General features: G+C 39.5%; 2 protein-coding genes and 1 pseudogene across 9 annotated transcripts in view; all 3 read left to right on the plus strand.

Moving 5' to 3' along the window:
* The window catches only part of LOC113679262 (uncharacterized), a 50,768-nt gene that overhangs the window by 8,950 nt on the left and 14,485 nt on the right, over nucleotides 1-27,333 (plus strand). Inside the window, exon 1 of one of the 8 annotated variants that reach the window (XM_089205047.1) lies at nucleotides 24,068-24,213. The exons of 6 other annotated variants lie outside the window; for them this stretch is intronic. The gene's annotated coding sequence lies outside the window, so the exon portion shown is untranslated. Of the gene's footprint in view, nucleotides 1-24,067; nucleotides 24,214-27,333 lie in introns of those variants that run through there. One more of the 8 variants, XM_089205049.1, reaches the window with a different exon arrangement.
* LOC149046741 (uncharacterized) lies at nucleotides 2,780-4,471 on the plus strand (annotated as a pseudogene).
* LOC149046742 (uncharacterized) lies at nucleotides 12,710-16,582 on the plus strand. Its single transcript, XM_089202596.1, has 3 exons — nucleotides 12,710-13,088; nucleotides 13,291-15,268; nucleotides 15,708-16,582. Exons 1-3 carry the CDS (start codon nucleotides 12,857-12,859, stop codon nucleotides 16,141-16,143), a joined length of 2,646 nt encoding a protein of 881 aa, XP_089058722.1. The 5' UTR covers nucleotides 12,710-12,856; the 3' UTR covers nucleotides 16,144-16,582.

Consider the following 27,333-nt stretch of genomic DNA (forward strand, 5'->3'; position numbering starts at 1 on the left):
TTCAGGCTTAGAATCGAGCAATAGAGACCTTGCCAACGAGCGTCAGTGGGTCAACCAAAGAGGAAAAAGATCTGTTATTAAAAGGGCTCAAATAAATTAATTATAACTTAATAATTGGGTTAAAAGGTGCATACCTAAGGTTGTGTTTGAGACAGAACGTTAGTGTTATGTATCCCTTAAACTTTCATGATTTGATTCGCAATTCTCCCTTTAAACTGACAAACATTTTCTTGTCAACAGTTGAGAGAATTTGGTTACCACTTTGCTTGATACGTTTGTTAGCAGTAGAATTAGTATTCCGAAATGCGAAATAAAAGGCAACACTGGCCTCGTCCTTTTGCAAGGACTAGACGAATTCAACTCTACTAACTTTGACTCAGTTACATTTTTTCCAGGTAAATTAACTTTGAGCCCCTTTTTGGTTGAAAGGATTAACTAGGTTGAACTGTGTCCGGGTGAAAACTTGTCAATATGTTTGCCTTATTGGAAAAATGACATCTTCAAGTCATTAATTATTTCAATAGAAAAGAATGAGCTCTGAAATTCAATGTACAAAGTTTTATCATATCCCGGTCGAGCCCTCCCAAGAAATTCATTGAAAACCTTCTTGTCGGGCTCTCGAAAAATGCGCGTAACACGCGCGTAAGAGAGCAGACAGTCACTGGAAATCTATCAACAAGGCGCCCGTTTCTTGAAATCAAAGTATTGATAACCTCGCAAGATGGGATTAAGTGTCATAAATGTTCAGTTTTAAAGCAGTAATGATCATGACACCACCAGGGTAACTTGCGTTACTCAGAAAATGAATTGGCCCGGACTCTTAACCAGCAAGTCTGAGGGGTATTGGAGCAGGATAATTTTTCTAACGGATTATGAACTTTTTTCAAAATGGCGGCTAAAAAACAAACCATTACTTAGGATGTCAACATACAAGTACCCACATAGGTACATTTTCTTTGCAAATTTTACAAAAGGTCAAATTGTCGAGTGTTTTTTCAGCTGAGAAAATTTAATTTTAAATTTATGTATCTAACCCCATCATATTGACGTGCAATTTTTGGCACGTGCGAGTCGAACCGTGTACTTTCTCATAACGAGTTTTACCTTTTCCTAAGGAAAAATTTTGATCCAGATCTTCATTTCAAAAAAGATATATTTTATGAATTAAGAAAAATCGACCTTTGCACACAATTATCAATAGAATCATTTTATATAACTTAAACATAATTAAGGAGGAAGACGTTTGATTTGAGATTTCTCTCTCGCCTAACATTGGGCACGAGTCGCTAGGTTAATATCCCAGCTGGCGAAGTTTGCTATTTTTTAAACAATTTTGATCTTAGCGAAAATAGCACGCCGACTAAACGAGCTTATCTTTAGTGATCTTGTTTGGCAGTTGATTGTGTTGGTGAGACGTATAATCATATTCGTCGACACAACAGATTTCCTAAGAGTGAGTGGGCGATGACAAAATGTGGCCGGAACGTGTAAGTTTAAACAAGAAGCGTGCACACTTGAACAACACTTGTTCAAAAGTTATATACCTAAAAAGTATCTTGCCGCTTTCGACCGAATTGCTTTGCATGTAACAGCGAGTAATTTTGAGTATTATGAAGTCCTGGAGTACAAAGAATTTCGTGGGCGGATTCCTGACATCCTTGAAGAAACCATTGGCTACAAGGAGCTGTGTCCAACGGCATAGAAAATGCACTGATAAATTTTGGTGCCACTTAAAGGGAGAGAAGACCAAGAAGACCAAGCCCGCGCAAAAGAATTGAGACACCTTCCAGAGAAATTTGAATTTGAGGAATTTGAAAAAAAGAAGAGCTATAAGATAATTAAGGCAGGTAAAAAATGCGTCTGGGTGAAAGGACTTGCCTTTATACCATTTATTAACTTGGTAACAACCCTTGAATTGTGTGCTGCTGCTGAATTAGATTTGGCACATGCAATTGCTAAAGGCCTCAAAGCGAAAGTTCAAGAAGTTGCCGCAGTCACATTCAGCTACACCCTGATACCTACCTTGAATTCGAAGAACTTCATTGATGGTTTACGTATCTCAAAGGCAGCCGGATTCCTTCCCGTAATGGAGCTGGAACTGAAAAAGTGGAAAAGAAAAGCTGAGAAAAGCAAGAGCGACAGCGGAGAACTGTACCATACATTTATGAAGGCAAAAACCCTCTGCCAAAGCTTCTACATGATTCTACCACAAGTCTGGACCAATTTCCTTACCATTGAAACCCAGGGAACAGACCAGAGATACGTCGCTTCGGGACTGCGAAGTGTGCGCTCCCAATGCAAAATCGTCGCTAAATAACCGTCTTTCTTCGCAAAACCAGCCAAAGAAAAAAGGACCTCATTTACGCCACGGCGCTTCTAATTGAATCGTTTGTCATGGAATTAACCTGCCCAGATGAGATTTTCCTCAGGGTATCTTACCTTTATCGAAGTGAGGAAACCTGTAATCGAAACTAAAATATTTTATAAGACAAAAGGTCGCTTTCCCCTGTCGAGGTGAACTCTTTAAGGGGGGGAAGAAGTCTTTATATTTTGATAGTGGTGTGAAAGATATTATGCCATTAATCATGGCGATTAAATAAGTGTAACTGTTATCGAATAACTGATCTCAGTCGCCGGCCTGTGACAAAAACCGCGGACTACAGACGTACTGCTCCTTTTTCCATAATTTTTAAAGCCTATTGTATGGCTGTTTTAAAGCAATTGATCTTTTATTAAAATACATTACGACTTCACGTCGATTTAAGTGTGTCATTCAGAAATGGGTGTTACAGCTGGATTTTGTGCATTGAAGGCTCGATTTATTCCTTTGGATACACGTAGAATCGCTGAAAGTATAATGACTAAGTTCGGATTCATTCGTTCTGGAAAAGGTGAGATCTTTTGGAGGAAGGCTCAAAGGAATGAAACGATAGCACAATTAAGCGACCTCGAGCGGCAGCGTCTGCGAGTGTATCCTTTTTATTATGACGTGTCAGTGCACTCCAAAGAATGATTGGAAATATTTTATACCTTCAAGTTTTTTCGCTCAATGTTTTCAAGTTTGATTTGTATTTACTAAACTAGAGCATTTTCAGAGCTTTTAAAGAGACTTATAACGAGCACATTTGATGATTTTAGGCCAAAGTTCGTAATTTACTTCTTGTTATTGGCGTTGTAATTTATGCACAGCCATCTTTTATCGGTGCGTGAGAAACATAAATTACAGAGAATAACTGCAAACATTTTATGAATTCAAGTTTATGAAGCGTATGAAGTGTGTTTGCAAGTCATTCCGATAAGTGTGTGCCAGATCACAATCGAAATTTGCAGAAGTCCGATCTAAGGAAATATGTAGCTTCAAGTCTGAGAGCTCTTAACACATTTTTACGAATCTGAAATTCATCAGAAGCCTTTGAAAGAAATTGCTGGGGGAAGTATTTTTGGGACGGATGCGCTCGCGAGCCGTTTTTGTCAATGAACTCCAAACTCCGTTCCTTTTTGGAAGATAAACAGAAGAAAATTGTCACACGTCATAAAAGGGCGGTCCGATTTCTATAGCGGTCTTACATTTCCGAGTGAAATCCGACGAGAACTAAACAATGGCATAAATATATGAATACTTAACGACCCACGTAACGTGGGTACACACTTAAACCATGGGTAATTAAAAAGAAAACCTTTTGATTATTCATTGCTTCGTTTCGGCAGAAGGATGAGTGACATCGAAAAGCAAGCAAAGAAGTCCGTTCAAGACCTTCGAGAACAATCACAGAGCATGCCAGTCCACATGCGAATTTTTTCTCTTTGCATGAGAGCCCCTTATTCAACTTAAGGCCCGCTTAATTATAAAAGGATTGAAACACCTACAAAGGGAGTTTGAAAGGAAGAGGAAAGAGTTAGAAGAAAAGGTAGGTTCAGAACGCTCCTGGGCGGTTGGACTTGCCTTTGTACCGATTGTAAACATGATCGTAAGCCCTCTGTCGTTGGCTGCTGCTGAAGAAGATTTGGCTGAATCAGTTGTTAAAGGCTGCGAAGCACAAATTCAAGAAGTTGCAGCCGCAGTCAGCAACACCCTGATCCCTGCCTTGAAGGGCTTTACAAGTGGTATCTCCAGAGCAGCTGGTTTCTTCTCCGTAATGGAACAGGAGTTAAAAAAGTTTGAAGGAAAAGCTGAGAAAAGCATAGACGACGGCAAGAATATGTACTACAAAGTTATGAAGGCACAAGCAACGATATGAAGACTCTTTGCCGAGGCTTCTACGCGGTTATACCAGAAATTAGGACCGATTTCCAAGCCATCCCATCCGAGGGAACAGACCAGAACTACATCGACAGGTGGCTGGAAAAGCAGAAGAAAGCCATTCAAGAAAAATATTCTGTTCGAAAGCTAGCGAGCAAGCTTCTGTTAGCCATCACAGCCCCAGATAAGAACGGGTGAAGAGTTGAAAGAACAAGATCGAGTGTGACTCTAAGGAACATCTTAGTGGAAACAGTATGTTTTTTGTCGTTTTGTCTTTTATATATATAAGAGTAAGTGTAGTTAAATGCAGCAACAAAACCAATTTTTTACGTGATTCAATCCGGCTTTAGGGGTGACAATAACTACGAAGTTATTGGAATAGCTTCGTCTACAATTTGATTCATCAATCTACCGGTCTATCCCCTAAGGAGTTCTGACTCATTGTTGGGTGTAGCGCCTTCCAGAAACGAACACAATGATTAATTGACTGCGAACAGAATCACAAGTTATAACGAAATTTTATATTTTCGTGTATTTTTTTGCCTAGCTTACTTTTTCGTGTCTTTGTAACAGTTGTTACCTTTGTTAATTATTCATATAGCGTGAGCAAGACTTTTAACCGATCCAAAGAGGTACTTGGTAGTGTTAAAGTGCCTTCCGAAGGATCTCGTTATTATTACCTTTCTTCTGGTGTTCTCGTTCTCGCTGCCGTCGTTTTGTATAAGTCCCTATCAGTGTCTGTTAGAAGAATGCTGCTGAGTTTGAACAATCTGCTAAAAGAATTCAACTCGTGATAATAAGAACTCCACGATTGAAGTTTTATTTCTGCTATGTTTTTTAAAACTGACAGGTTTTGAATCATATCAAAATTATTGGAGATGGAAAAAATAGAGGTATGAAAGGGAGAGCCCTAGTTAGCAAGGCAAATATCAGCTTACCAATCAAATTATTGTTAAGGCCCAAAACTCAAGGTTTTGTGGGCGTCATCTTTGATTGACGTAGGAAACTTGGCATTATATATCAAGAAGTTACTACTATCATATTTATTCTAAACGAGGTTTGTCTGGCTATCGCTTTATACTAAGACTTCAGTTAATAGAAAAGTAGCATGAAGAAATTTGTATGAAAAACTGCTTGGTGCAAAATATCTTTTCATTATTTTAATCATATATTCAAAAAAAATTAAGGACACACATGATCATGTGGTGTCAAATGATTGTAATCAAAATCGAGTGATCGTGCAAAGGTTTGTAATTGATCAAGTTTTAATAAAGACTTCAAAGATGTTCCACAGAATGCTTCAGAATGTTCTTTACCCCGGGGTTATTCAGGTTAGAATCGAGCACTAAAGACCTTGCCAACAAGCGTCAGTGAGTCAACCAACTAAGGAAAAAGACCTGTTATTAAAAGGATTCTAAATAAGTTAATAGCAACTTAATAATTTGGTTAAAAGGTGTATACCTAAGGTTGTTTTTGAGAGAGAACTTTAGTGCTACGTGTTGTGTCTAAGCGCGGAATAACATCACTACACCGTGGATTTAAAACTGAACTGCCGACCAAACTATAATATTCACTACTACATCCTAGAACTATAACTGACAAACATGCATGCAACATGACTATGTAAAGTTCCGCTCTGGGACATGTGTTACGTCACATACCTTACGTAACCTTTGCCGTAATATTTTCTTGTGGAGCAGCCCGTCCAGATTGCAGAACTTTAACTAAGGGCATGGGAGACGTCTCATTCGGTACAGATTGTTGAGAAGTTGGGTCTTGCGTTGAAACAGGCACACTTTCATCTAGCGTTTCAGTCAAATCGATCTCCAGTAAGTCGCAGGTTTTGAGCTCAACATCAGCTACTTTTGAACCAGCTAGTTCACGTAATTGATCGATACGTCTTTTCCAGAGAAACTCTACAACTTGCACACCGGCCCCAATCAATCTTGAACAAAACCCTTGGTCCCAGCCGATCCACGATTACGAAAATCTTTAACCATAACAGGTTCACCAACCTCAAAACCGCGTTGAATGATGGGATTGAATTTCCTCGACTTTAGTAAATGTAGACTTTTCTCGTTTGGTACGATAAAATCTGAGCTCCTCTGGTGTGTTCTCTTCTGCTGGCCAACCATGCAGTACAAAATGCAAGCCTCTCTGATTCTGGCTGCTGTAATGGATGTACGTTCAGTTTGAACTCTATTGACTTGATCTCCCTCTTTCAATCAGTCGTCAGCTTCTTCGGTGGTTTTCTTCGGCAAGCGAGACATTGCGTCTGCATTTCTATGGTTCTTGGATGCATGATATTCAATATCGTACGTGTAAGCTGCTAATTGAATGGACCATCGCTGAAGGCGAGACGCTGACATGATTAAGTCCATTCCTATGGAGTGTTCTCTGCTAAAAAAATGATTCAATGTGTGAGCCAAGGTAGCCATGCAAGGAATAAATCTGCAATAATAATTAGCTAATCCCAGAAAGGATTTCAGTTCCGTAGGTTCTCCGGTAGTGGTACCTCTTGAATAGCTTGAGCCTTACGAGCCACCACAAAAGCAAAGTACTGAACCGATGCCTTCATAAACACACACTTCTCCATCTTTAGCTAACTCCCATGCTTCTCATACGCTCCAAAGCCCCTTCCAGGTTACAAAAATGAGTCTCATCATTAGAACCAATGATATGGATATCATCCGAGATACCACCAACCCCTTGGAGACCATTCATGATTGAATCCAATATCTTCTGAAAAATGGCAGGACTAGACGCTACGCCAAAGGGCAGGTGGGTGTATCGAAACAAGCTAAGGTGGGTATTGATTGTTACGTACTGCCTCGATTCCTCTTCTAAAAGCACTTGTTGGTACGCTGAAGACAAATCCAACTTAGTAACCTTCTCTCCTCCAGTAACTGGGTGATAGGTGTCATCATCTGTATGCATTGGGTGTTCCGATACTTCCAAAACAGGGTCTATCATCACCTTGTAATCACCACAGACGCGAACACTGCCATCAGGTTTCAGCAAAGGTACAATGGGGATAGCCCAATCCAAAAAACTCCACTTTTTCCAGCACACCAATCTTTTCCAGCCGTCAAGGCTCGCCAGCGATCTTCTCTTTTAACGCAAACGGTACTGGTCTAGGTTTAAAGAACTTCGGTACTGCGTTCTTTTTAAGCTTCAAATGTGCAGCAACTCCTTTAATCTTTCCTTTCTCCGTTTTCTAAGGACACTTCTTCACAACATGACCAACCTTTTGGCAACCATGGCACTTGGAATTCCGAAAGAAACACGTGTCCGAAGAGTAATTGACTTTTCCACATCGAAAGCACTCGGGAAACGTAACAGCCACTTTTTTCGTCTGTTGGACACTTCCTCCATGCAATGCGGTGGTTTCCTTTTCGGTCAATTCAGCAGCACACGCCTTTTCGAGAGCCGTCTGTAAAGTCAAATCCACGACTGCGAGTAACTTGCGTTGAATCGTTCGCTCCTTTAAACCGCACACGAACTGATCCCGCATCGCCTTTTCGCGACAACTGCCAAACTCGCAAGTCTCAGCCAACTTATTAAATCTAACAAGGATTCTCTTATCGATTCTGACTCTTGCTGTTCCGCTTTATGGAACTTGAAACGCTCGGCTATGACTATCGGCTTCGGATCCAGGTGCTTAACCAGATTATCCACGACTTCCGCAAAAGACAAATCTTTCGGCCTTCTTAGAGATACAATGCTTCCAAGTAACGCATACATCTTATTACCCACCAAGGTAAGTATGGTCGGTACTTTTTTTTCTTCCAGCACATTGTTAACCTCGAAGAACATTACCACGCGCTCGACATAATGCTTCCAGTCTTCACCGTGGATTTAAAACGGCCGACCAAACTTTAATATTCACTACTAAATCCTAAAGCTACAACTGACAAACATGCATGCAACTTGACTTTTTCAAGTTGCGTTTAGGGGCATATGTTACGTAACATACCTTACGTGGCCTTTGCACCCAATCATGTTCCCTACTGTCCTATCGCGTTATCCTAGTTCGTTAACACTCTAACACTGCGTATCGCTTAAACTTTCAAGATTTGATTCGAAATTCTCCCTTTAAGCTGACAAACACTTTCCTATCAATAGTCGAGAGAATTTGATTACCACTTTGCTTGATACGTTTGTTAGCAGTACAACTGGTATTCCGAAATGCGGAATAAAAAGCAACATTGGCCTAATCCTTTTGCAAGGAATAGACGAACTCAAGTCTTTGAGCCCTTTTTCGGTTGAAAGGATTAACTAAGTTGAACTGTGTCCGGGTGAAAACTTGTCAATATGTTTGGCGTATCTGTAAAAATAACATCTTCGTTAGTTATTTCGATTGATTTTCACTTTTTAGGGCATTGAATGAGTTTCCCAGAAGAGCATAAAGATAAAAATTGCACCCCACTCAGTTCATCGATCATCGCAAACGATATATTGACAAGAATTTTCAATTTCCATACTCGTAACCGAATGAATCGTATTACATCAGTGGACCCCGCTACCAATTATTCCAGTTCAACTGCCATGCGCGAGCCACTGCGAAATCCTATTGGTTCAAAATGATCCCGGAGGCATCCCCAAGGGTTTCAAGTTCATATGTTAATTTTGACCAAATTATAACTTCTCGAAAGGGAAAAACAGTGTTTTGTCTCGCAAATTTACTGCGATGTGAAGGAACTCGCTGAAGTTTAGCGCGTCTGCGGTGTTTCCGGCATAAATCTGTTTCAAGCAGCGATCAAAGGACATTTTACCATTAAAGATTTTCAAGAACACGTATTCAGCATCTTTGGGGTAAACGATGAAGCTTGGGGCAACAGTGAACAAAAGATAGGTGAGTGAAATTTTGTGGAGTGCACTTTACACGAAAACACTAATAATTTATTAGGTTTGTATCGACGATTACTTCAACCACTAACAAATCCGAACTTTTCAAGCTCCGTTTCAATAACAAAAGTTTTCAGATTTAGTGACACAATTTCTCAAAGGATTCTCAAACGCAGTTACAATCTTCGTTTCTTTTCATACCCCAAAGACATGAAAGATTTGAGAAAACATTCTACGCAATTTGAGGATGAATGTTTACTTTAATAATTAAACAACTTTTTCGAATGGGCAGGACAATAATTAATGCTTGAATTTTCTCCCCATCTCGCGAAAAGCAATAACATCCATGTTTGTTTCTTTTGATAGAAATGCAATGGTGTATTTCTAGTAGAACCTAAAGAGGAATATGATTAAATAACACACATGTATTTGAAAGGGGATGAACGTGAACTTTCAAACATTTACAAAATAATTCTTTGTTGAACAAAATAAATCAATCACGGGTTTGCCGCTGTGCTTTGTTGTTGTTTTATTTTGAAAATTTTATTTTCGAGTCAGACATTTAAGTTTCAGAACAAAATCTTAAAAATTCATAAATTTCCATGTAGGCATTCATCGCACCTCATTCTGACAAACTATCTGTCTTTGAAAATTCTCTTCCTTGATTTTGTCCAGTGTTATCGTAATTCAAAATACATCACGCTTATGGAGTAAAGACAGTTTTCCGATAAGCTTATCTTTCATCTCGAATCGGTGAAAAATCATCAGCAGTCAAAAGTGAGTCTTGTTATTGTGTGAAATAAGATACCTGAAATTTTTTCGGGGAAATGTGGTATCAAAGGTATCAACAATTGCCACCTCAGCTGTAAACTAAAGCAACTTTATTAAGTTTTCGCTTCTTCAGCGAGTCTCTTCCATCTCAATAACTTTATTGTTACTGTCAAAAAACAAATTGTTTTAATGAATTTTGAATCGCAGACCACAAAACAAAAGCATCATATTTACGCTTCAAAATCAAAATCTATAAAGAACTGAGGTTTTCTTTTTTTTCCCTTCTATGGGCTCATCAGTTTCAATGCTTCGATGCAGGGTGCATTTTTCTGTGTCCTTAGAAAAAATATATTTCTCAATATTTCAGGCAGAGATGACAAATCTAAAACTTTAATTCGGAGAGTTTAACAATTAATTTTTCACGTAAAATGTCACTGGTTGTGAGCCAGATTTACGTGATTAGTGCTTAAGCTCTAAAAAATAGACATGATAAAAATTCGATTTATCAGAATAAGTTGTTCGATTTTGAGTTTTCGTCCTCAGATTTTCAATTGAAATCTCACTCCCGGTTGGTGTTCATTCTGACCGAACCGTTATACTGATAAAATCAATATAAGATGAAAGAACTGTCACTGATTGGCTGATGAGAGCGGAGACAATGCAAATAAGCTAAGCGTAAGTTCTTGTCATGTCTGCCGCTTCGAGTTCCGCGCTTGAAACCTTACTTCTATTTAAAACAAAATGCTGAAGTCCGAAAATAAGAAATGATAAGTAAGTCTTTAATAGAGTGAAAATTATTAGCCATGAACAATGGGTGAATTCAGCGAAGTCTACAGTCATCCGGAATTGAGTTTCATTGTGTAAGAAAAAGATCGTCTAAATCTCTGACCCTGTGCTCTCGTCAACGCTGTGATGAAATTTATCAATTTGATTAACGAAGATCAAGTCCAGATTCTTCTTTCTGTCGCCTCCTACGTAAGCCTTAGGCCTCTAACAAGATTTGCGAAGGGAGTTTCAATATTCTCTTCTAAGATTCCTCGAAATATGGTATTTCTGACGAATGAGTCTGCGAATAAGGCAGAAATAGATATTTTGTCGGCACGAGATACGACAAGGCCTGGGCCTTAGGCCCGAGCATCATGGGTAATGATGCAGTGGTATATGAGGGAAAGTATAGCACGTGATGTCCATCTAGGCCTCAGAACCAACCGTTCACCTCTGGCTTATGACAAATTCAGTGGCCTCTTGGAGCAGACCGTTTCTCAGATCAAACGGTCGAACGAAGAATCGGCGGAAAGTCAGATGAAGGAGACCAAGCGCCTCAAATTCAACGAGTCTCTTAAGAAAACAAAGTGACTAGAGGACCGCTACACCTCAGGTGTAGTTCTTTCCTTTGTTAATATCGAAGCTAGTAGTTTACCTTCGCAATCGGAATTAGGCAGTGCCATTGACTCGGATCCTAGCGTTGCCGCTTGTGCTGATTCTTTACTGTTAGATTCCTTCGGATTCAGGCTCTCTTGCAGTTGATTTGACCTATTCTTCTGTGCGTGGAGGGCTCAGAAAATTTCTGGATTTTTGACGTACTTTGGAAGTTTCGCAATTTGTCCTAAATGTTATTATGCAGGGTTACAAAATTCCCTTCCTCCAACTTCCAACACTTTTTGTTAAGAGAAACAATACTTCTGCTCGTGAGAATAGTGATTTCTGTTTCGCAAGCTGTCAGCGATTTACTTCGCTTGGTCCTAATTGCATAACTTGCTTGTAAGCCTGATATCATTAACCCACTTTCAGTTTCTACCCGTAGTTCGGGAAAGCAAAGGCTCGTTTTGAATCTTCGACATGTCAACCAGTTAATATACGAGCAGAAGTTCAAATGTGAAGATCTGGGTGTCGTCACGCAGTTGTTTTGATCGTAATTATTACTTGTTTAAATTTGACCTTCAGTCTGGTTATCACCACATTGAAATTTTCCCAGACCACAGAAAATTTCTCGCTTTTGCTTGGGATTTTGGGAACGGGGTTTCAAGATATTTTCAGTTCTGAAAATTTTCAGAGCTCATAGAGCCTCTGTGCTTCCTTTCGGGTTTTCTTCAGCCCCGTATGTTTTCACATCGATTTTTAAGCCATTACAGAAATCGTGGAGTAGCCAGGGCATCCCGATAGCTATTTTCCTCGACGATGGTTTAGGAGGGGGAACAAATTTTGTTTCTGCTAAAGTTAACAGTTTAGTCGTCCATTCAGATTTGCTCAAGTCTGGATTTGTTCCTAATGAGGAAAAGTCCCTTTAGTCTCTCCTAGTTATCACCTGGTTGGGTGTGATTCTCGACACTATTGATGGGACTATACAAGCAACCGACAAACGTATTGAAAAGTTAAACGCTGGCCTTGTTGAGCTACTGTCTTGTCAACCTCCCTGGAAAGTGCCCGTGAAGGGAGTCGCCATTGTAACGGGTCAAATAATTTCCCTCTCTCCCTGTGTGGGTTCCTTCGCCCGTATTATGACTAGATTTCTTTTCTTGGTCGTGAATTCGGCGCGCTCTTGGGAAAGCGAAGTTTTTCTCTCAGACGACTCTCTTTCAGAAATCAGTTTCTGGAAGAACAACTTGGTATTCTTCAATAGCAAGGTTTGTTCGTCGGTCCAGTCCCTTCCGGTCAGGGTCACCTTTTCAGATGCCCCCAATTCGGCTTGTGGTGCTTTCGTAAAAGAATCAAATTTAGTATTTTATCAGAACTGGTCTCCTGTAGTGCGTGCCTAAAGTTCTACATGGAGACATAGTTAGTTGAGGGGACTGGTTGGGAAACCCGGCGAACTTCAAAGGAGGAACTCTTTGTTCTGATTTTCGAGTGATCACGTGTTCACGACCGTGCACACACACACAAAGCAAGATGGCGTATTGAGTAGCGTTATTCCGTTTGTAGAACAAAATTGTTTGATATTCGGGCGAAAGAAGAATTCGTTGAAATCAGATACTAGAAATATAGCATCCTGGGGAAATTATGCCCGGCGACAACTGCGCTGTGTTTGGCTGTGGGACCAGCAGAAGGACGAAAGGCATTGGAATTTGGAAGTTGCCTGCACCAAAGGACGAGGCTCACAAGAAATGGAGACAAGAGTGGCTGAACGAAATTACAAAGACAAGAGAAAGCGATGCTCCATTTAAAGTCTTAGTAGCGAAGGACAGGATCTTTACCTGCGAAAAACACTTCGAACCTGAGGACGTTGAAATATGTAAGTAGCTCGAACTTGTACGAGCGAGTGTAGACTGTCACGGTGTCGATTTGTGTTTAGATATCAGTCCTGTATATTCTGTGTAGTCGTGTTAGTGGTGCAATTCAGGCGATTTTTACTAGACATTGACTGTATATGGGGTTTTTCCATCCATTGTATCGCCGTTAAAACTTGGCGTGTAATTTTTTTATTTTGTTTATAGTTCATTCAGAGAAAATGACTAAGAAGAAGGCTCGGTTTGGTGCTCTTCCCAAGTTGAACATGCCGAAAAAAACTCACGAGACTCCAAAACCCGAGCAAAGACCTGAGCGAACCATTGTCCGGGATCTGATCAAGAAGCCGCAAGTTCATTACAAGACTTTCACGGAGTTTTGTCAGCGCTTGACTAAGCTAAAGAGCCTTCAAAACTGGAACATTGGAACATTTTCTGACAGAGTTGTCTTAAAACAGGTAGAGATTCCATATGTGCTTCCGAAGTTTGAAATCGTTGTGGATGATAGTCTAGCAATTACAGTAAGAGTTTATGGCTGTTATTTTCCGGAGGATCATCCTGTGTACCTTGATTATCGGCGTACAGTCAGGAATATATCCATACATAGTCTTGCTGAACTGTTGGGGGAGAACTACAGTTTGTGTTGTGGAGTTGACACACTAGAGATGACAAGCACACTGTTTCATCATGTTGTTCCCATGAGTGAGGGGTTAGAGGAAGACGAACAGTTTCCACACAAAGGTTACTGGAGAGTAAAGGACTGTTTGATTATATGTGGAAAACTTGAAAAGGTGTGCAGTGCATGCGTGGAGTACCAAAAGTGTTCTGAAAAAGCGAAGAAGGCAAAAGACAAGCATCAGTTAACACCCGCTCATGTCAATGCTCCTATATCAAAGACTGATCCAGAGAGGATCAAACTGACTCTGCGACAGCAAAGGCTGCGATGTTATGAACTTGAAAGAGAGCTCAATGAAATGCGCAATGAATTACAGAAATCAAGCATTGAAGTAGACCATGAACTGAGCAATGACTTCGTTAAACTATTTGATTCAGCGGACAATGAAATAACTCCCTTTATGAATCTTTTCTGGCAACAGCAAAAGAAATTGTTTTCAAGTAGCTGCACTGGTGTACGTTATCACCCAATGGTGATTCGCTTCTGCTTGTCCCTTGCGGTAAAGTCACCTTCATGCTATGAGGAACTTCGAAAAAGCAAGGTTTTGGTTCTTCCAAGTCAGCGACGTTTGAAGGACTACCGAAACGCTATAAAACCACAACGGGGCTTTCAAGAGGAAGTGATTGAGCAACTCAGGACTGAGACTGACTGCTATTTTGATGTACAACGATATGTTGTTCTCCTGTTTGACGAAATGAAAGTTATGGCAAACCTTGTACTTGACAAGACAACTGGTGAACTGATTGGCTTTACCGATCTTGGAGACCCAAACTTGAACTTTGGAGTTCTTGAGAAGGTTGATGATGTTGCTACGCATGCCCTTGCTTTCCTTGTACGCGGAATTTGTACAGAGCTTAAATTTGGCTTGGCTCACTTTGCCACTACAGGTGCTACTGCTGCTCAGTTGTTGCCATTGTTTTGGGAAGCTGTCTGTATCCTTGAGACCTCTTGCAACTTGTGGGTTATTGCTGCCACATCTGATGGTGCTTCACCCAACAGGAGATTTTATCGGCTTCACAAGTCACTTGATGGGCAATCAGATAAGGATGTTTGTTATCGTACAACAAATTTGTTTGCACCCCATCGTTATATATATTTCTTCTCGGATGCCCCACACCTGGTCAAGACAACAAGGAACTGTCTGATGCATTCAGGCTCTGGAAAGTCCACAAGATACATGTGGAACAATGGTCTCTCTCTATTGTGGCAGCACATTACACAAATTTTCTATCAAGATTTGGACAATGGTTTGAAACTGTTGCCTAAGTTGTCATTTGAACATGTCAACTTAAATGCATACTCTGTTATGCGAGTTAACCTAGCAGCTCAAGTCCTTAGTGCATCTGTGGCTGCAGTGTTAAAGGAATTTGGGCCACCAGAGTCAGCAGCAACTGCAAAACTCTGTGAAATGGTTGATGGCTTTTTTGATTGTCTGAATGTTCGGAGTACCACAGAATATCAGAGGAAGCGCAAGCCATTCGTAGCCCCTTACCGATCTGATCAAGATGAAAGGTATTACTGTTTTTTTAACACCTGAATGGAACAACATGTAGTTGTTTTAGTCATCTCTACTTTGCTTCTCTTTGTGAAAAGTTTTAGCACAACACAAAATTTGTTTAATTTTTTTTTCCATAATTCTATTGCTGTATACTTATTTCTATGAAAATTTTTTCCAGTGAGGTTATCATTATTTCATTGGTATATACTAAAACAGTGGATAGCATAGATTTTTGTGTGTGCCCAGATTGCTATCCATTCTCATTTGTGGCTCGGTAGATGTCCACCACTAGGCACATCCACTTTAGGTGAATAATGTCATTGTTATTGTAAATTTATGAGCAGCAGATGACAATCAATAGTATTAAATGTTACTTCGACAGATACGAGTGTCAGTGTTGACAGCTGAGAGTAGTTGGTGTTACTAACATTTTTGGTTGCCACTTGGTTTCAGGTTTAAGTTTCTACTGAATTTCTTGGAGTATCTGAGGAAATGGAAGGAGAGCACAGAGGAAAGGCCAGGAAACTTCAGCAAGAATGCCAGATCCCGTATGTTCCTTTCCTGGCAGACCTACGAGGGCTTCCAGATAACAGTGTATTCTGCAATTGAGGCAACCAAATTCCTGCTTCATGAAGGGATGGAGTTCGTGCTCACAGAGCGTTTCTGCCAGGACCCAGTGGAGGAATATTTTGGGAACCAGCGCAAACTGGGAAGGCGAAGTGACAATCCAGATATCCGCACATTTGGATATAACAACAACACCATCAGAATCCAGAGGACAGTGTCATGCCAGAGTGGGAACACTAGGGGTAGAAGGGATGCCTGCCATGCATGGGATCAAGTTACACACACCAAGCTTCCATGCACAAAAAAATTAAAAATTGCTTGACTGTTTCAATACATGTACATTAAACTGGACATAATGGCATTGCAGACAACTGATTTTAGAGCAAGGGTAGAGTGGGTATGTAAAACTCCAAATTTGAATGCTTTTTTACTTTAAAAAACCACCCAAAAGAGTGATATTTCAAGTGGGCAATAATATTGCTAGAAAAGTGGTTGCTCAGGGATTGTATTTTCTCATAATGAGGTACTTCAAACAAAAAAGTCCTTCCCTTTCCGGGCTTTATTCAGACCAAAGCGAGTATCTGTTGACTTTCCAGTTTACAGCAACCAATACATGTACATATATGCACAGTCTTCAAGTGCTTTAAGTAGGAGTTATATTTGCAACAAATGCCCAACAGAAACAGGAAAAGGAACATTTTTTAGCAGCATATGTTAGTGTTTTTTACATTCTTTTATACAGCAAAAAGTAAAAATTTTAATGTTCTGTTCTGATAAAAATCTTTTCTGCTGGCTTGGTTATGGACCAAAGACCTCCACGACTCAAACTTGACACCAGTCTTTGTGAATCAGACCCTGTCTCCAATTTTCCAGCTTTTAAGATTGCCATAGCATGATTGCTTTCAATTGTTGATATTTTTGCATGCTGCTTGTGTAGATTATGTAATACATAACCTCCCACATATTGAAGACCAGCCTTCTCTCTCTCTGATAACAGAGTTTGGGTTGGATGATTGCTGCTACAACAAGCCTTCGTGGACTTGCAGTATACTAACTAACTATGATGGAGAGAACTCAAAGCTGTTTGCCTCGCCTTGGAAGCTTTCGCGAGTCATCTTTCTGGTGTTAAGGTTATTTGGTATTCCGATAACCAGAACGTCGAATCTATTCTTCAAAACATTAGTAGGGTAGCTGACATGCACCAATTGGCCCTCCTAGTTATCCAAATATGTCTTGAGTTTCACATATCACTTGAGGCATAGTTAGTTGAGGGGACCCCTCAACTAACTATGCTTGAGGTTAAGTGGATCCCTTGGGAGCTTAACGCTAAGGCTAATGCAATAAGCAATTTAACCGATTATGATGACTATACCATCAACGAAGCTATCTTTCAAAGAATTAACCTATTTTGGGGGTCCCACACCGTTGACAGATTTGCTTGTTCCTATAACGCTAAGGTACCAAGATTTAACACTGAGATTTTTTCAGACTGGCTGTGTAGTAGTAGATGCCTTCTCCCAAGATTGGGGGCACGATAATGATTGGATTTGTCCTCCAGTGTGCCCATTAATTAGAGTGGTAAAGCACATGGAATTGTGTAAGGCGAGAGGAGCGGTTATCCTCCCCTTGTGGAAGTCCTCTTGCTTATGGACTTTATTTTGTAGAGACGGTGTGCAACGGAACAGTTTCGTAATTGACTGGGTGTTTTTACCCAAGTTCCCAGGTCTCTTTATCAGAGGGAAAGCCCGAAACTCGCTTTTCGGTTCCAGACCCCTGGACTTTGATGCTATAGCCCTTCGAATTGATTTTCGCTGCCCCAGATCTCCCTGTGCTTGCGTAGGCTTCTGTACGAAGTTCAGTATAGACTGTGATCGTTGTAATTACCCCGGTGAGCTTTTTGTATTCACCGCGGAAGTTTTCTCTTCTGGGTGCAAATGTGATTTTGTTTCAGTCAATCCCAGCGTAATTGCTCTAAGTCCTTTGTACTTAGCTTATGGGTTGTTTGGCACTTACTCAGGCTTGAAGTGACTTAAATCATAGAATTGCTCGTCAATATTGCGTATTGCATTATGACACGAGTTTGTGTCAAGAATTTATTCAGCATTGTTTGAAATTAAAGGGACCCATTTGTAGGCGTAGGCTTCTGTACGAAGTTCAGTATAGACTGTGATCGTTGTAATTAGCCCGGCGGGCTTTTATATTCACCGCGGAAGTTTTCTCTTCTGGGTGCAAATGTGATTTTGTTTCAGTCAATCCCAGCGTAATTGCTCTAAGTCCTTTGTACTTAGCTTATGGGTTGTTTGGCACTTACTCAGGCTTGAAGTGAATCAAATCATAGAATTGCTCGTCAATATTGCGTATTGCGTTATGACACGAGTTTGTATCACGTTTTTATTCAGCATTGTTTGAAATTAAGGGACCCATTTGTGGTCCACTTTGCAGATTCCAGTTGTCTATGTATTTTCTGTTGGAGTTTGATTATTCCCGGTTATTCTATTTTTATTTGTCTATTTCTTTAGTTATTTCTTGTTGGATTGTACTCCTCACTTTGCCTTATTTTATCTCTCGTTTAGATATTTTTCATTCGGGATTTAGGGCATTCCGGGACGGACCGCTTGACAACTTGCTTGAGGGACTGAAAGATCGGCTGAAGACGACTGTGCTCTCTTCCAAAGCAAATGGGACTGTTATGGTTTAACGATGTGTCTAGAATAAGAAGTGATATTTCCCTTAAAAAAGGCTTCATGATTATTAAGGTTTTGAAAAGCAAGAATGCCCAGCTCCGTAAAGGCGACGAAGTCATTATCTTATAATTGTCTAGTTCTGTATGCCCCGTTGAGTTGCTTAAGAGGTGTTTAGTTATGTTTAAGATACGCCCTGATTCCAAAGATTTTATTTCAAGCCTATTTCTAAAGGGAAGGGCTCTTGCAAGCTTGTTGCCCCTGATAAGCCCATTAGTTACTCTACAATTAGAGGGGCTTTTCGCTGGGACCTGCAAAGTCTCGGAGTTGAACCGTCCAAGTTGGGTTTGCATTCTCTAAATGATCTGGGGGAGCCATTACGATAGCAAGTAATGGAGTAAACGACAGAGTTTTCCAACGACATGGTTTTTGGAAATCGGTACAAGCCAAAGACACATACGTAGACGATAATTTTGAACAATGACTCCAAGTATCGCGTTTTCTTGGGCTCTGAAGGCGTTTTCGTGTTTTCGGTGGTATTATATCACCTAGCCTCGTGCGTCTTGCCCAATTCTTTGTCAGTCTATATATGCCTCGGGTTGGTTCTCGGCAGGCTTCCCTAAATAAACTTATTTGGTGTACACTACTGTGTTATTTGTTGTGTAATGGAGACAAAATATGGTATTTCTGACGAATGAGTCTGCGAATAAGGCAGAAATAGATATTTTGTCGGCACGAGATACGACAAGGCCTGGGCCTTAGGCCCGAGCATCATGGGTAATGATGCAGTGGTATATAAGGAAAGTATAGCACGTGATGTCCATCTAGACCTCAGAACCAACCGTTCACCTCTGGCTTATGACAAATTTATTTTAGTTTGAAAACATATTTTCTTTAGCTGTGAAGCCTCGTAGGATGGGCTGCCAACTGCTCTGAGTTTGGGCCATGGTTCCTACCCAGATTTCCTGTCATGTTTTTCCCTAAAGGGTTTTTTTCTGGCAGGTTTTTTCTGGCCTCTGTATAACCGTAGTTATGTCCTTGTAAGCGGTTGCCCATCTCTGTTAATCCAGACTTGGTGAAGTTTGCATGTTAGTAATGTATACCTTTTTTTTTTTTTTAATGTCTAAGGAATTGACTGTATATCAGGATTGTATATGGTATATCAGTTGCGAATATATGTATGTATGCATTCCCCGGGCTATATATGCCTCAGGTTGCCTCTACCTGATTAAGTTATAATACAGGCTTAGCAACGTTTTTCTGTTTAGGAAATAACGAATCCTAGAGAGAATACCTATGCTTCTTTTGATCTTTTTGGCAATCTAGTTAATTTGGCTCTTCCAACTAATATTTGAATCTCTGTAAACTCCAAGGTATTTAATGGATGTTTCATCAGCTAATGATTGATTATTTATAAGTGGTATGACCTTTATGGGGATTTGTTCTGGATGAAAAATAACATCTTTCTTTAAACCTTCAGCATAACACAATGTTCACGCTTTGTCGCTCATTTCTAAACCATTTTCGTTTTCGCTTTTCGTGAAAGAAATGTCATTTTCCAGTCGGTTACATAAGCGTTGGGAAGAGGTTATTGGTTGGTCGTTTCCTGTAGCTTCTATCAAAGGATGTGCCCTTGTATATTTGGTTCCTTTAATTAAGCTTAAAACTAGGTAGTCGTGTTTCAATATAAAGCGTACTTTTATCAGCCGTTACCCTCCTGCTTCTTTGAAACTAAGAATAAATCTAGATAAATCTTTGTGCGTCACAAAGCGGACTTTGATCAGCTGTTGTTTTCTTCATCTCCTTGAAACAAATTCTAGGAATTTAAGCTAGATATTTATAGTTATGGAAACTAGATATTTATAAAAATAGTAACTCTAATTCATCCAACTGTGATTTTACGTGGCATTTTAGTTAACACGTTTAGACCTGTTCCCATGATATTTCGCGAGAAAATAAGTCGTATTTTTGGATGAAGACGAAATGGAAACCAGAGAAGTTCGAGTTGCATTATCAAAAGGACTTTGTCCAGTTGTTGTTCCTGTATTTTCCAGAAAAAAAATCAAAACTGCATACTTCAGTTCGTTTCATCTTAAAGCGGACTTTGGCCAGTTGTTGTTCCTCTATTTCTCAGAAGAGGAAATCAAAACAAGTACTTACGTCATAACGTAGAGTTTTTTCACTTTGCATAACTATAGTCATCGATCAGTCATAGGACCATAAGTCTTCCTGTTTGAAGGCACCCGAGCTGGTGATACAGATACTCGCTCCCTGGGCTGATATCGATACTGAAGGCAGAACAGACCCGATAGCAGGGAATCTCCAAGCAGGTAGGTTGATGCCTTTACCTGTTAAGGCATTTCTTGGAACCTTCAACTCACGCTTTGTCGCTCATTTTTGAACCATTTTCCTTTTCGCTTGTTGTGAAAGAATAGTAAGAATGCTTTTTTCCTACTCGGTTACCTAAGCTTTGGGAAGAGTTTTTTTGGTTGGTCGTTTCTTGTAGTTTCTATCACAGGGCGTGCTTCTACAAACTATACATTTGCTTCTGTAAAAGAGCTTGAAACGAGATACTCGTGTTTCACTATAAAGCGGACTTTGATCAGCCGTTACCCCCCTTTTTCTTTAAAACTAAAAATAACTCTAGATTATGTTGCTGCGCCGCCGGTCACAGAGCGGACTTTAATCGGCTGCTGTTTCCTTCATCTTTTCGAAACAAAATTGAAGAGTTGAAACTAGATATTTATAGTTGTTAGTCACATAGATACATGACACTATTTTTGTGATAAAATACTCCGACGGAACTAGCCCCGAAAGCACTTTCCCGCCAGCACTTACACCGATGAAATAAGATGGTATGTAAGGTGCTCTATACAACACCTACCTGATGTTCAATACAAATTAGAAGCATTTCATTTCAATGCTATGAGATGAAATTTTTCTCAGGGAAATAGTATCACTTTTATTTCTGCTTGTAAAATTGTTTTACAATTTGCATTTTCAAGTATGTCTTTCGTAAAATTTGCCTCTAAACTAAATACTCGTGTATCACTATAAAGCGGACTTTGATCAGCCGTTACTCCCCTACTTCCTTGAAACTAAACAAATCTAGATTGTGTTGCTAAGTCACAAAGCGGAATTTGATCGGTTGTTGTTTCCTTCTTCTCCTCAAAAAAAAAATTGTAGAATTAAAACTAGATACTTATAGTCGCAATGCGGATTCTGTTCAAATGTGGCACTTGGCCTCCATCATCTTAGCTAAGAAAGATCCTTTTAACAAAGTTTACTTGACCTGCAGGAATATTCTGGAAAGTAAGAGTAATATATTTACATATTAAAGCCGAGTTGAGACCTTCCATCGGTGAATTCGTGTCACTTTGTCGCTCCTTTCAGAGTGCTTCTGTCACTATTTAGATTTGAATCAGGAATAAACGGAATTTTCCTCTTGATTGTTTAAACTTCAGTAAGAAATTGTTGATTATTTCCTTCACTTTTCTGATAGAATTAGCATCGAACCTTCTCATGCATGGCAGCAGCTGGTAAACGACTTTTATTAAACTCGAGATATATCTCGGAAGAATTAAATGAGTCAGAGAGATACATGATACAATTTTTGTGAAAAGGTACTCCGATGGAACTAGGGCTACAAGCACTTTCCCGACACGCACACACCCGACTGAAATAAGATTGCAAGTGGGGTGATCTATACTAGAGCTTTCTATGTTTAATATAAATTTGAGGCCTTTCAGTTGAATGCAGTAAAATGAAATTTTCCTCAGGGAAAAGGTTTTGCTTTTATTTCTGCTTGTAAAATTGTTTTACAATTTTACGTCTGCAAATTTTTCTTTTGTAAACATTTGCCTTTGACATAACCACCGGAGGCATCGGAAAGAAAAAACTGCCGTTAACCGGAGATGTTTCTTAGGAAAAGGAAATAGTAATTCTGATTCATCCAACCGTGATTTTAAGTGGCATTTTAGTGGACACATTTGGGCCTGTATGTCCCATGATATTTCGCGAGAATAAGGACTTTGACCAGTTTTTGTTCCTGTATTTCCCAGAAAAAGAATCAAACTGCATACTTTAGTTCGTTTGGCCAGTTGTTGTTCCTCTATTTCTCAGTAAAGGAAATCAAAACAAGTACCTACGTCATAACGTAGAGTGTTTTCATTTTGCATAACTATAGTCATCGATCAGTCATAGGACCATAAGTCTTCCTGTTTGAAGGCACACGAGCTGGTGATACAGATACTCGCTCCCTGGGCTGATTTCGACACTGAAGGCAGAACAGACCCGATAGCAGAGAATCTCCAAGCAGGTAGGTTGATGCCTTTACCTGTTAAGGCATTTCTTTGAACCTTCAACTCACGCTTTGTCGCTCATTTTTGAACCATTTTCCTTTTCGCTTGTTGTGAAAGAATAGTAAGAATGCTTTTTTCCTACTCGGTTACCTAAGCTTTGGGAAGAGTTTTTTTGGTTGGTCGTTTCTTGTAGCTTCTATAACAGGGCGTGCTTCTACAAATTGTACATTTGCTTCCGGTAAAAGAGCTTGAAACGAGATATTCGTGTTTCACTATAAAGCGGACTTTGATCAGCCGTTACTCCCCTACTTCCTTGAAACTAAAAATAAATCTAGATTGTGTTGCTAGGTCACAAAGTGGAATTTGATCGGTTGTTGTTTCCTTCTTCTCCTCAAAAAAAAAAAATTGTTGAATTGAAACTAGATACTTATATTCACAATGCGGACTCTGTTCAAATGTGCCACTTGGCCTCCATCATCTTAGCTGAGAAGGATCCTTCTAACAAAGTTTACTTGACCTGCAGGAATATTCTGGAAAGTAAGAGTACTATATTTACATATTAAAGCCGAGTTGAGACCTTCCATCGGTGAATCCGTGTCACTTTGTCGCTTCTTTCAGAGTGCTTCTGTCACTATTTAGATTTGAATCAGGAATAAATGGAATTTTCCTCTTGATTGTTTAAACTTCAGTAAGAAATTGTTGATTATTTCCTTCACTTTTCTGATAGAATTAGCATCGAACCTTCTCATGCATGGCAGCAGCTGGTAAACGACTTTTATTAAACTCGAGTTATATCTCGGAAGAATTAAATGAGTCAGAGAGATACATGATACAATTTTTGTGAAAAAGTACTCCGATAGAACTAGGGCTACAAGCACTTTCCCGACACACACACACCCGACTGAAATAAGATCGCAAGTAGGGTGATCTATACTAGAGCTTTCTATGTTTAATATAAATTCGAGGCCTTTCAGTTGAATGCAGTAAAATGAAATTTTCCTCAGGGAAAATGTTTTGCTTTTGTTGTTTGTTGTTTTACAATTTTACGTCTGCAAATTTTTCTTTTGTAAACATTTGCCTTTGACATAACCACCAGAGGCATAGGAAAGAAAAAACTGCTATTAACCGGAGATGTTTCATAGGAAAAGGAAATAGTAATTCTGATTCATCCAACCGTGATTTTAAGTGGCATTTTAGTGGACTCTATTTCTCAGAAAAGGAAATCAAAACAAGTACTTACGTCATAACGTAGAGTGTTTTCATTTTGCATAACTATAGTCATCGATCAGTCATAGGACCATAAGTCTTCCTGTTTGAAGGCACCCGAGCTGGTGATACAGATACTCGCTCCCTGGGCTGATATCGACACTGAAGGCAGAACAGACCCGATAGCAGGGAATCTCCAAGCAGGTAGGTTGATGCCTTTACCTGTTAAGGCATTTCTTGGAACCTTCAACTCACGCTTTGTCGCTCATTTTTGAACCATTTTCCTTTTCGCTTGTTGTGAAAGAATAGTAAGAATGCTTTTTTCCTACTCGGTTACCTAAGCTTTGGGAAGAGTTTTTTTGGTTGGTCGTTTCTTGTAGCTTCTATCACAGGGCGTGCTTCTACAAACTATACATTTGCTTCTGTAAAAGAGCTTGAAACGAGATACTCGTGTTTCACTATAAAGCGGACTTTGATCAGCCGTTACCCCCCTTTTTCTTTAAAACTAAAAATAACTCTAGATTGTGTTGCTGCGTCACAGAGCGAACTTTAATCGGCTGCTGTTTCCTTCATCTTTTCGAAACAAAATTGAAGAGTTGAAACTAGATATTTATAGTTGTTAGTCACATGGATACATGACACTATTTTTGTGATAAAATACTCCGACGGAACTAGCCCCGAAAGTACTTTCCCGCCAGCACTTACACCGATGAAATAAGATTGTATGTAAGGTGCTCTATACAACACCTACCTGATGTTCGATGCAAATTAGAAGCATTTCATTTCAATGCTATGAGATGAAATTTTTCTCAGGGAAATAGTATCACTTTTATTTCTGCTTGTAAAATTGTTTTACAATTTGCATTTTCAAGTATGTCTTTCGTAAAATTTGCCTCCAATATAACCACCGGAGGCATAAGATATTCGAATACATGCTCAGAAAGCTCTAGGTCTATCAGTCTAAAAAGTGAAGGCATGCTTCGTGGTACAGATGACTTTTATTTTATTCTCATAACTTTATCCTTTAAATTAGAACTGGTATTAATTAATAGAGTTATCAATATATTTTTAATCGGTTACCCATATAACCTTTTTGCTTGTCATCATTGGTATAAAATAAGGTGTCTTTTCCACCAGAACCTTTTACTTATGCCCCATTGCACGGAATGAACACTATACTTATAATTAGAATGTTTGCTCTAAGTAATTTTTTCTGTTCCCAATAATGTATGCATAGTGATAGAGATTTGATTCATTCCGCTGACACGTTCTTTTAAGTTATGGCGTGTGTAGGTTTTTTCTATCAAAAGTCGCGCATGCAACACACCGGAATTGAAAATTCGTCGTAAAATCGCACAAACCTTAGAATGAGTGTAGGCAACTTTGACTTCTGGCGAGATGAAGTGGATGGTTCAAAGAACCCCCTGAGATTTTTTTCAGGATTATAACTGAGATTTGTTAATAACTATGATAATCGTCATCATTAGCGGACGGTGCTTTTTGCCCATTGTTGTCATCATTATCGTTATCACGCCGGAAGAAGTATAAAGCCGGCATGTCGCCTTACTTAACTACACAGAAAATTGTTCTCTCTTTTGCTCCCCTTGGATCCTGGAAACTGTTACTATTAAGACGATCAACAAGAAAGCCTTCATAATTATTGAAACTTTTGATTAAAATAATGTAAGAAAAAAATCGGTGGGGAGAGTTTTTCTCGTATCTTATAATCTGAACGATATTTTTAAATAAAACAAATAACACTTAATTCAATTTACCTTAGTTGTCTCGTGTTTAAAAGTGGCGTTTCTGGGGACCGTAGATTCTTCTCTGATTCTTCTTGTCTCAGCCAAGACTCACTATCATCAACTTTTTTCTTGTGCTTCTTACGGCATGGGACACAGAGAGCTGAGGTGAGCGATTGCAAATTTCTCAATTAAAGTAAAGCCCAGTAGCATCCATCAGGAATTAAAAACCGACATGCACTGTTTACTTTTATTATTCTTAATCAAATTAGGGGTGTTTTAGTCTGCAAATTTAATCATACTGGTTAATGAGAATCATAAAAACTGAGGAAAACTGACCGCAAATAATTGTGAACCGTACGCATGAGTTGTCAGGTGATTTGATCTTCTACAAAAACATTATTGATTATCAACCACGCAACATAGTAAATATTTCCATCTGTAATTAAAAGCACTTGCACATAGATCCATGTTTTTTCAACGTGATGTGTACTTAAGTACCCTTCATCTAAAAAAGAATTTCTTCTCTTTTCGAGCAGATATGTCACGTGACAAAAATAGATAACAGAAAATGTTACTGAAGACTACCTGATTCAACTGGAATAATAACTCCAAACAGCTTTTGAATGCCCTGAGACATATGCGAGGTAATTACATCTCTGCCTTGGATACGCTTCCTGACACCATCATGATCAGGATACTGACATGTTACCTTTGTACTTCTCCAAAACTTCTCCAGAGTGTGGCGATGCCTATAGCAAATCCACATTTTTTTGTTTATCCTCCTGAGCGAGGTGAAATAGGCCAATCCTTGCCAAGATTAGCTCATTTTCACTTAAAAACCTCTTTAGACAGGTGGCAGTTTATCAAATGATGTTTTACTTCGTCATTGCATTCAGACAGTCGTACCAAACCACTTAAGCCACACGATGAACCATAGTTTTTTCCATCTTTGCTATTCAAAAAGCAGTCCTGAGACATAATGAACGTCTCACTAATGAACGACTTCTTCCTGTTCTTGTAATTGTTTCCAACGCGATACAAGTTCGGGAGATCTAAAGGAACTCACTATAACTTTGTATATTCGATACGATTCCAATTTCCGCGTCAAAGGAGAAGCCTACTGTAATTCGTGAGTGGTCAGTGGTTACGCTCGTGAGGTAAAGAATGGGTTTGTGACTTTCTCACTCCATTGAAAGACTCGCGTCACTCTTATGAAATGGTTGAACGGAATACAGACTTCGAGCAGTCTCTTATTTTTCTTAAAGATAGTGAGGTCACGCGTATCCTGTGTGCATGGAGAAGCCGCGAGACGCGAGACTCGTATCTCGCGTCTTTGCCGCTCCACGCTCTCAGAGTTGGGCAAAGACAAGACACGTTATTTCCGGTGCGATACAAGAGGTTCAATGGTTATCTCGATTATCTAAACACATTTATTTACGTGGTAAAGATTTGTTTTTAAATCTATGAAGTGATGCTAGTCCTATTTGGAACGAAATGTATTTGAAATGAAAAAGAATACTAAGTAAAACAAAAGTTGTCTGCAACACGAAGCATGCCTTCGCATTAAGACTAAGAATCC

The sequence above is a fragment of the Pocillopora damicornis genome, chromosome 4 (assembly GCF_964200805.1).
Source record: "Pocillopora damicornis chromosome 4, jaPocDami1.2, whole genome shotgun sequence".
Classification (NCBI taxonomy): Eukaryota; Metazoa; Cnidaria; class Anthozoa; order Scleractinia; family Pocilloporidae; genus Pocillopora; species Pocillopora damicornis.

What these genes read in the sequence shown, in the direction of transcription:
- LOC149046742 (XM_089202596.1), top strand. Translation starts at nt 12,857, where the DNA reads ATGCCCGGCGACAACTGCGCTGTGTTTGGCTGTGGGACCAGCAGAAGG. An exon ending in ACCTGAGGACGTTGAAATAT is followed by an intron (nt 13,089 to 13,290) that starts GTAAGTAGCTCG and finishes TTTTGTTTATAG; the next exon opens with TTCATTCAGAGAAAATGACT. An exon ending in CGATCTGATCAAGATGAAAG is followed by an intron (nt 15,269 to 15,707) that starts GTATTACTGTTT and finishes ACTTGGTTTCAG; the next exon opens with GTTTAAGTTTCTACTGAATT.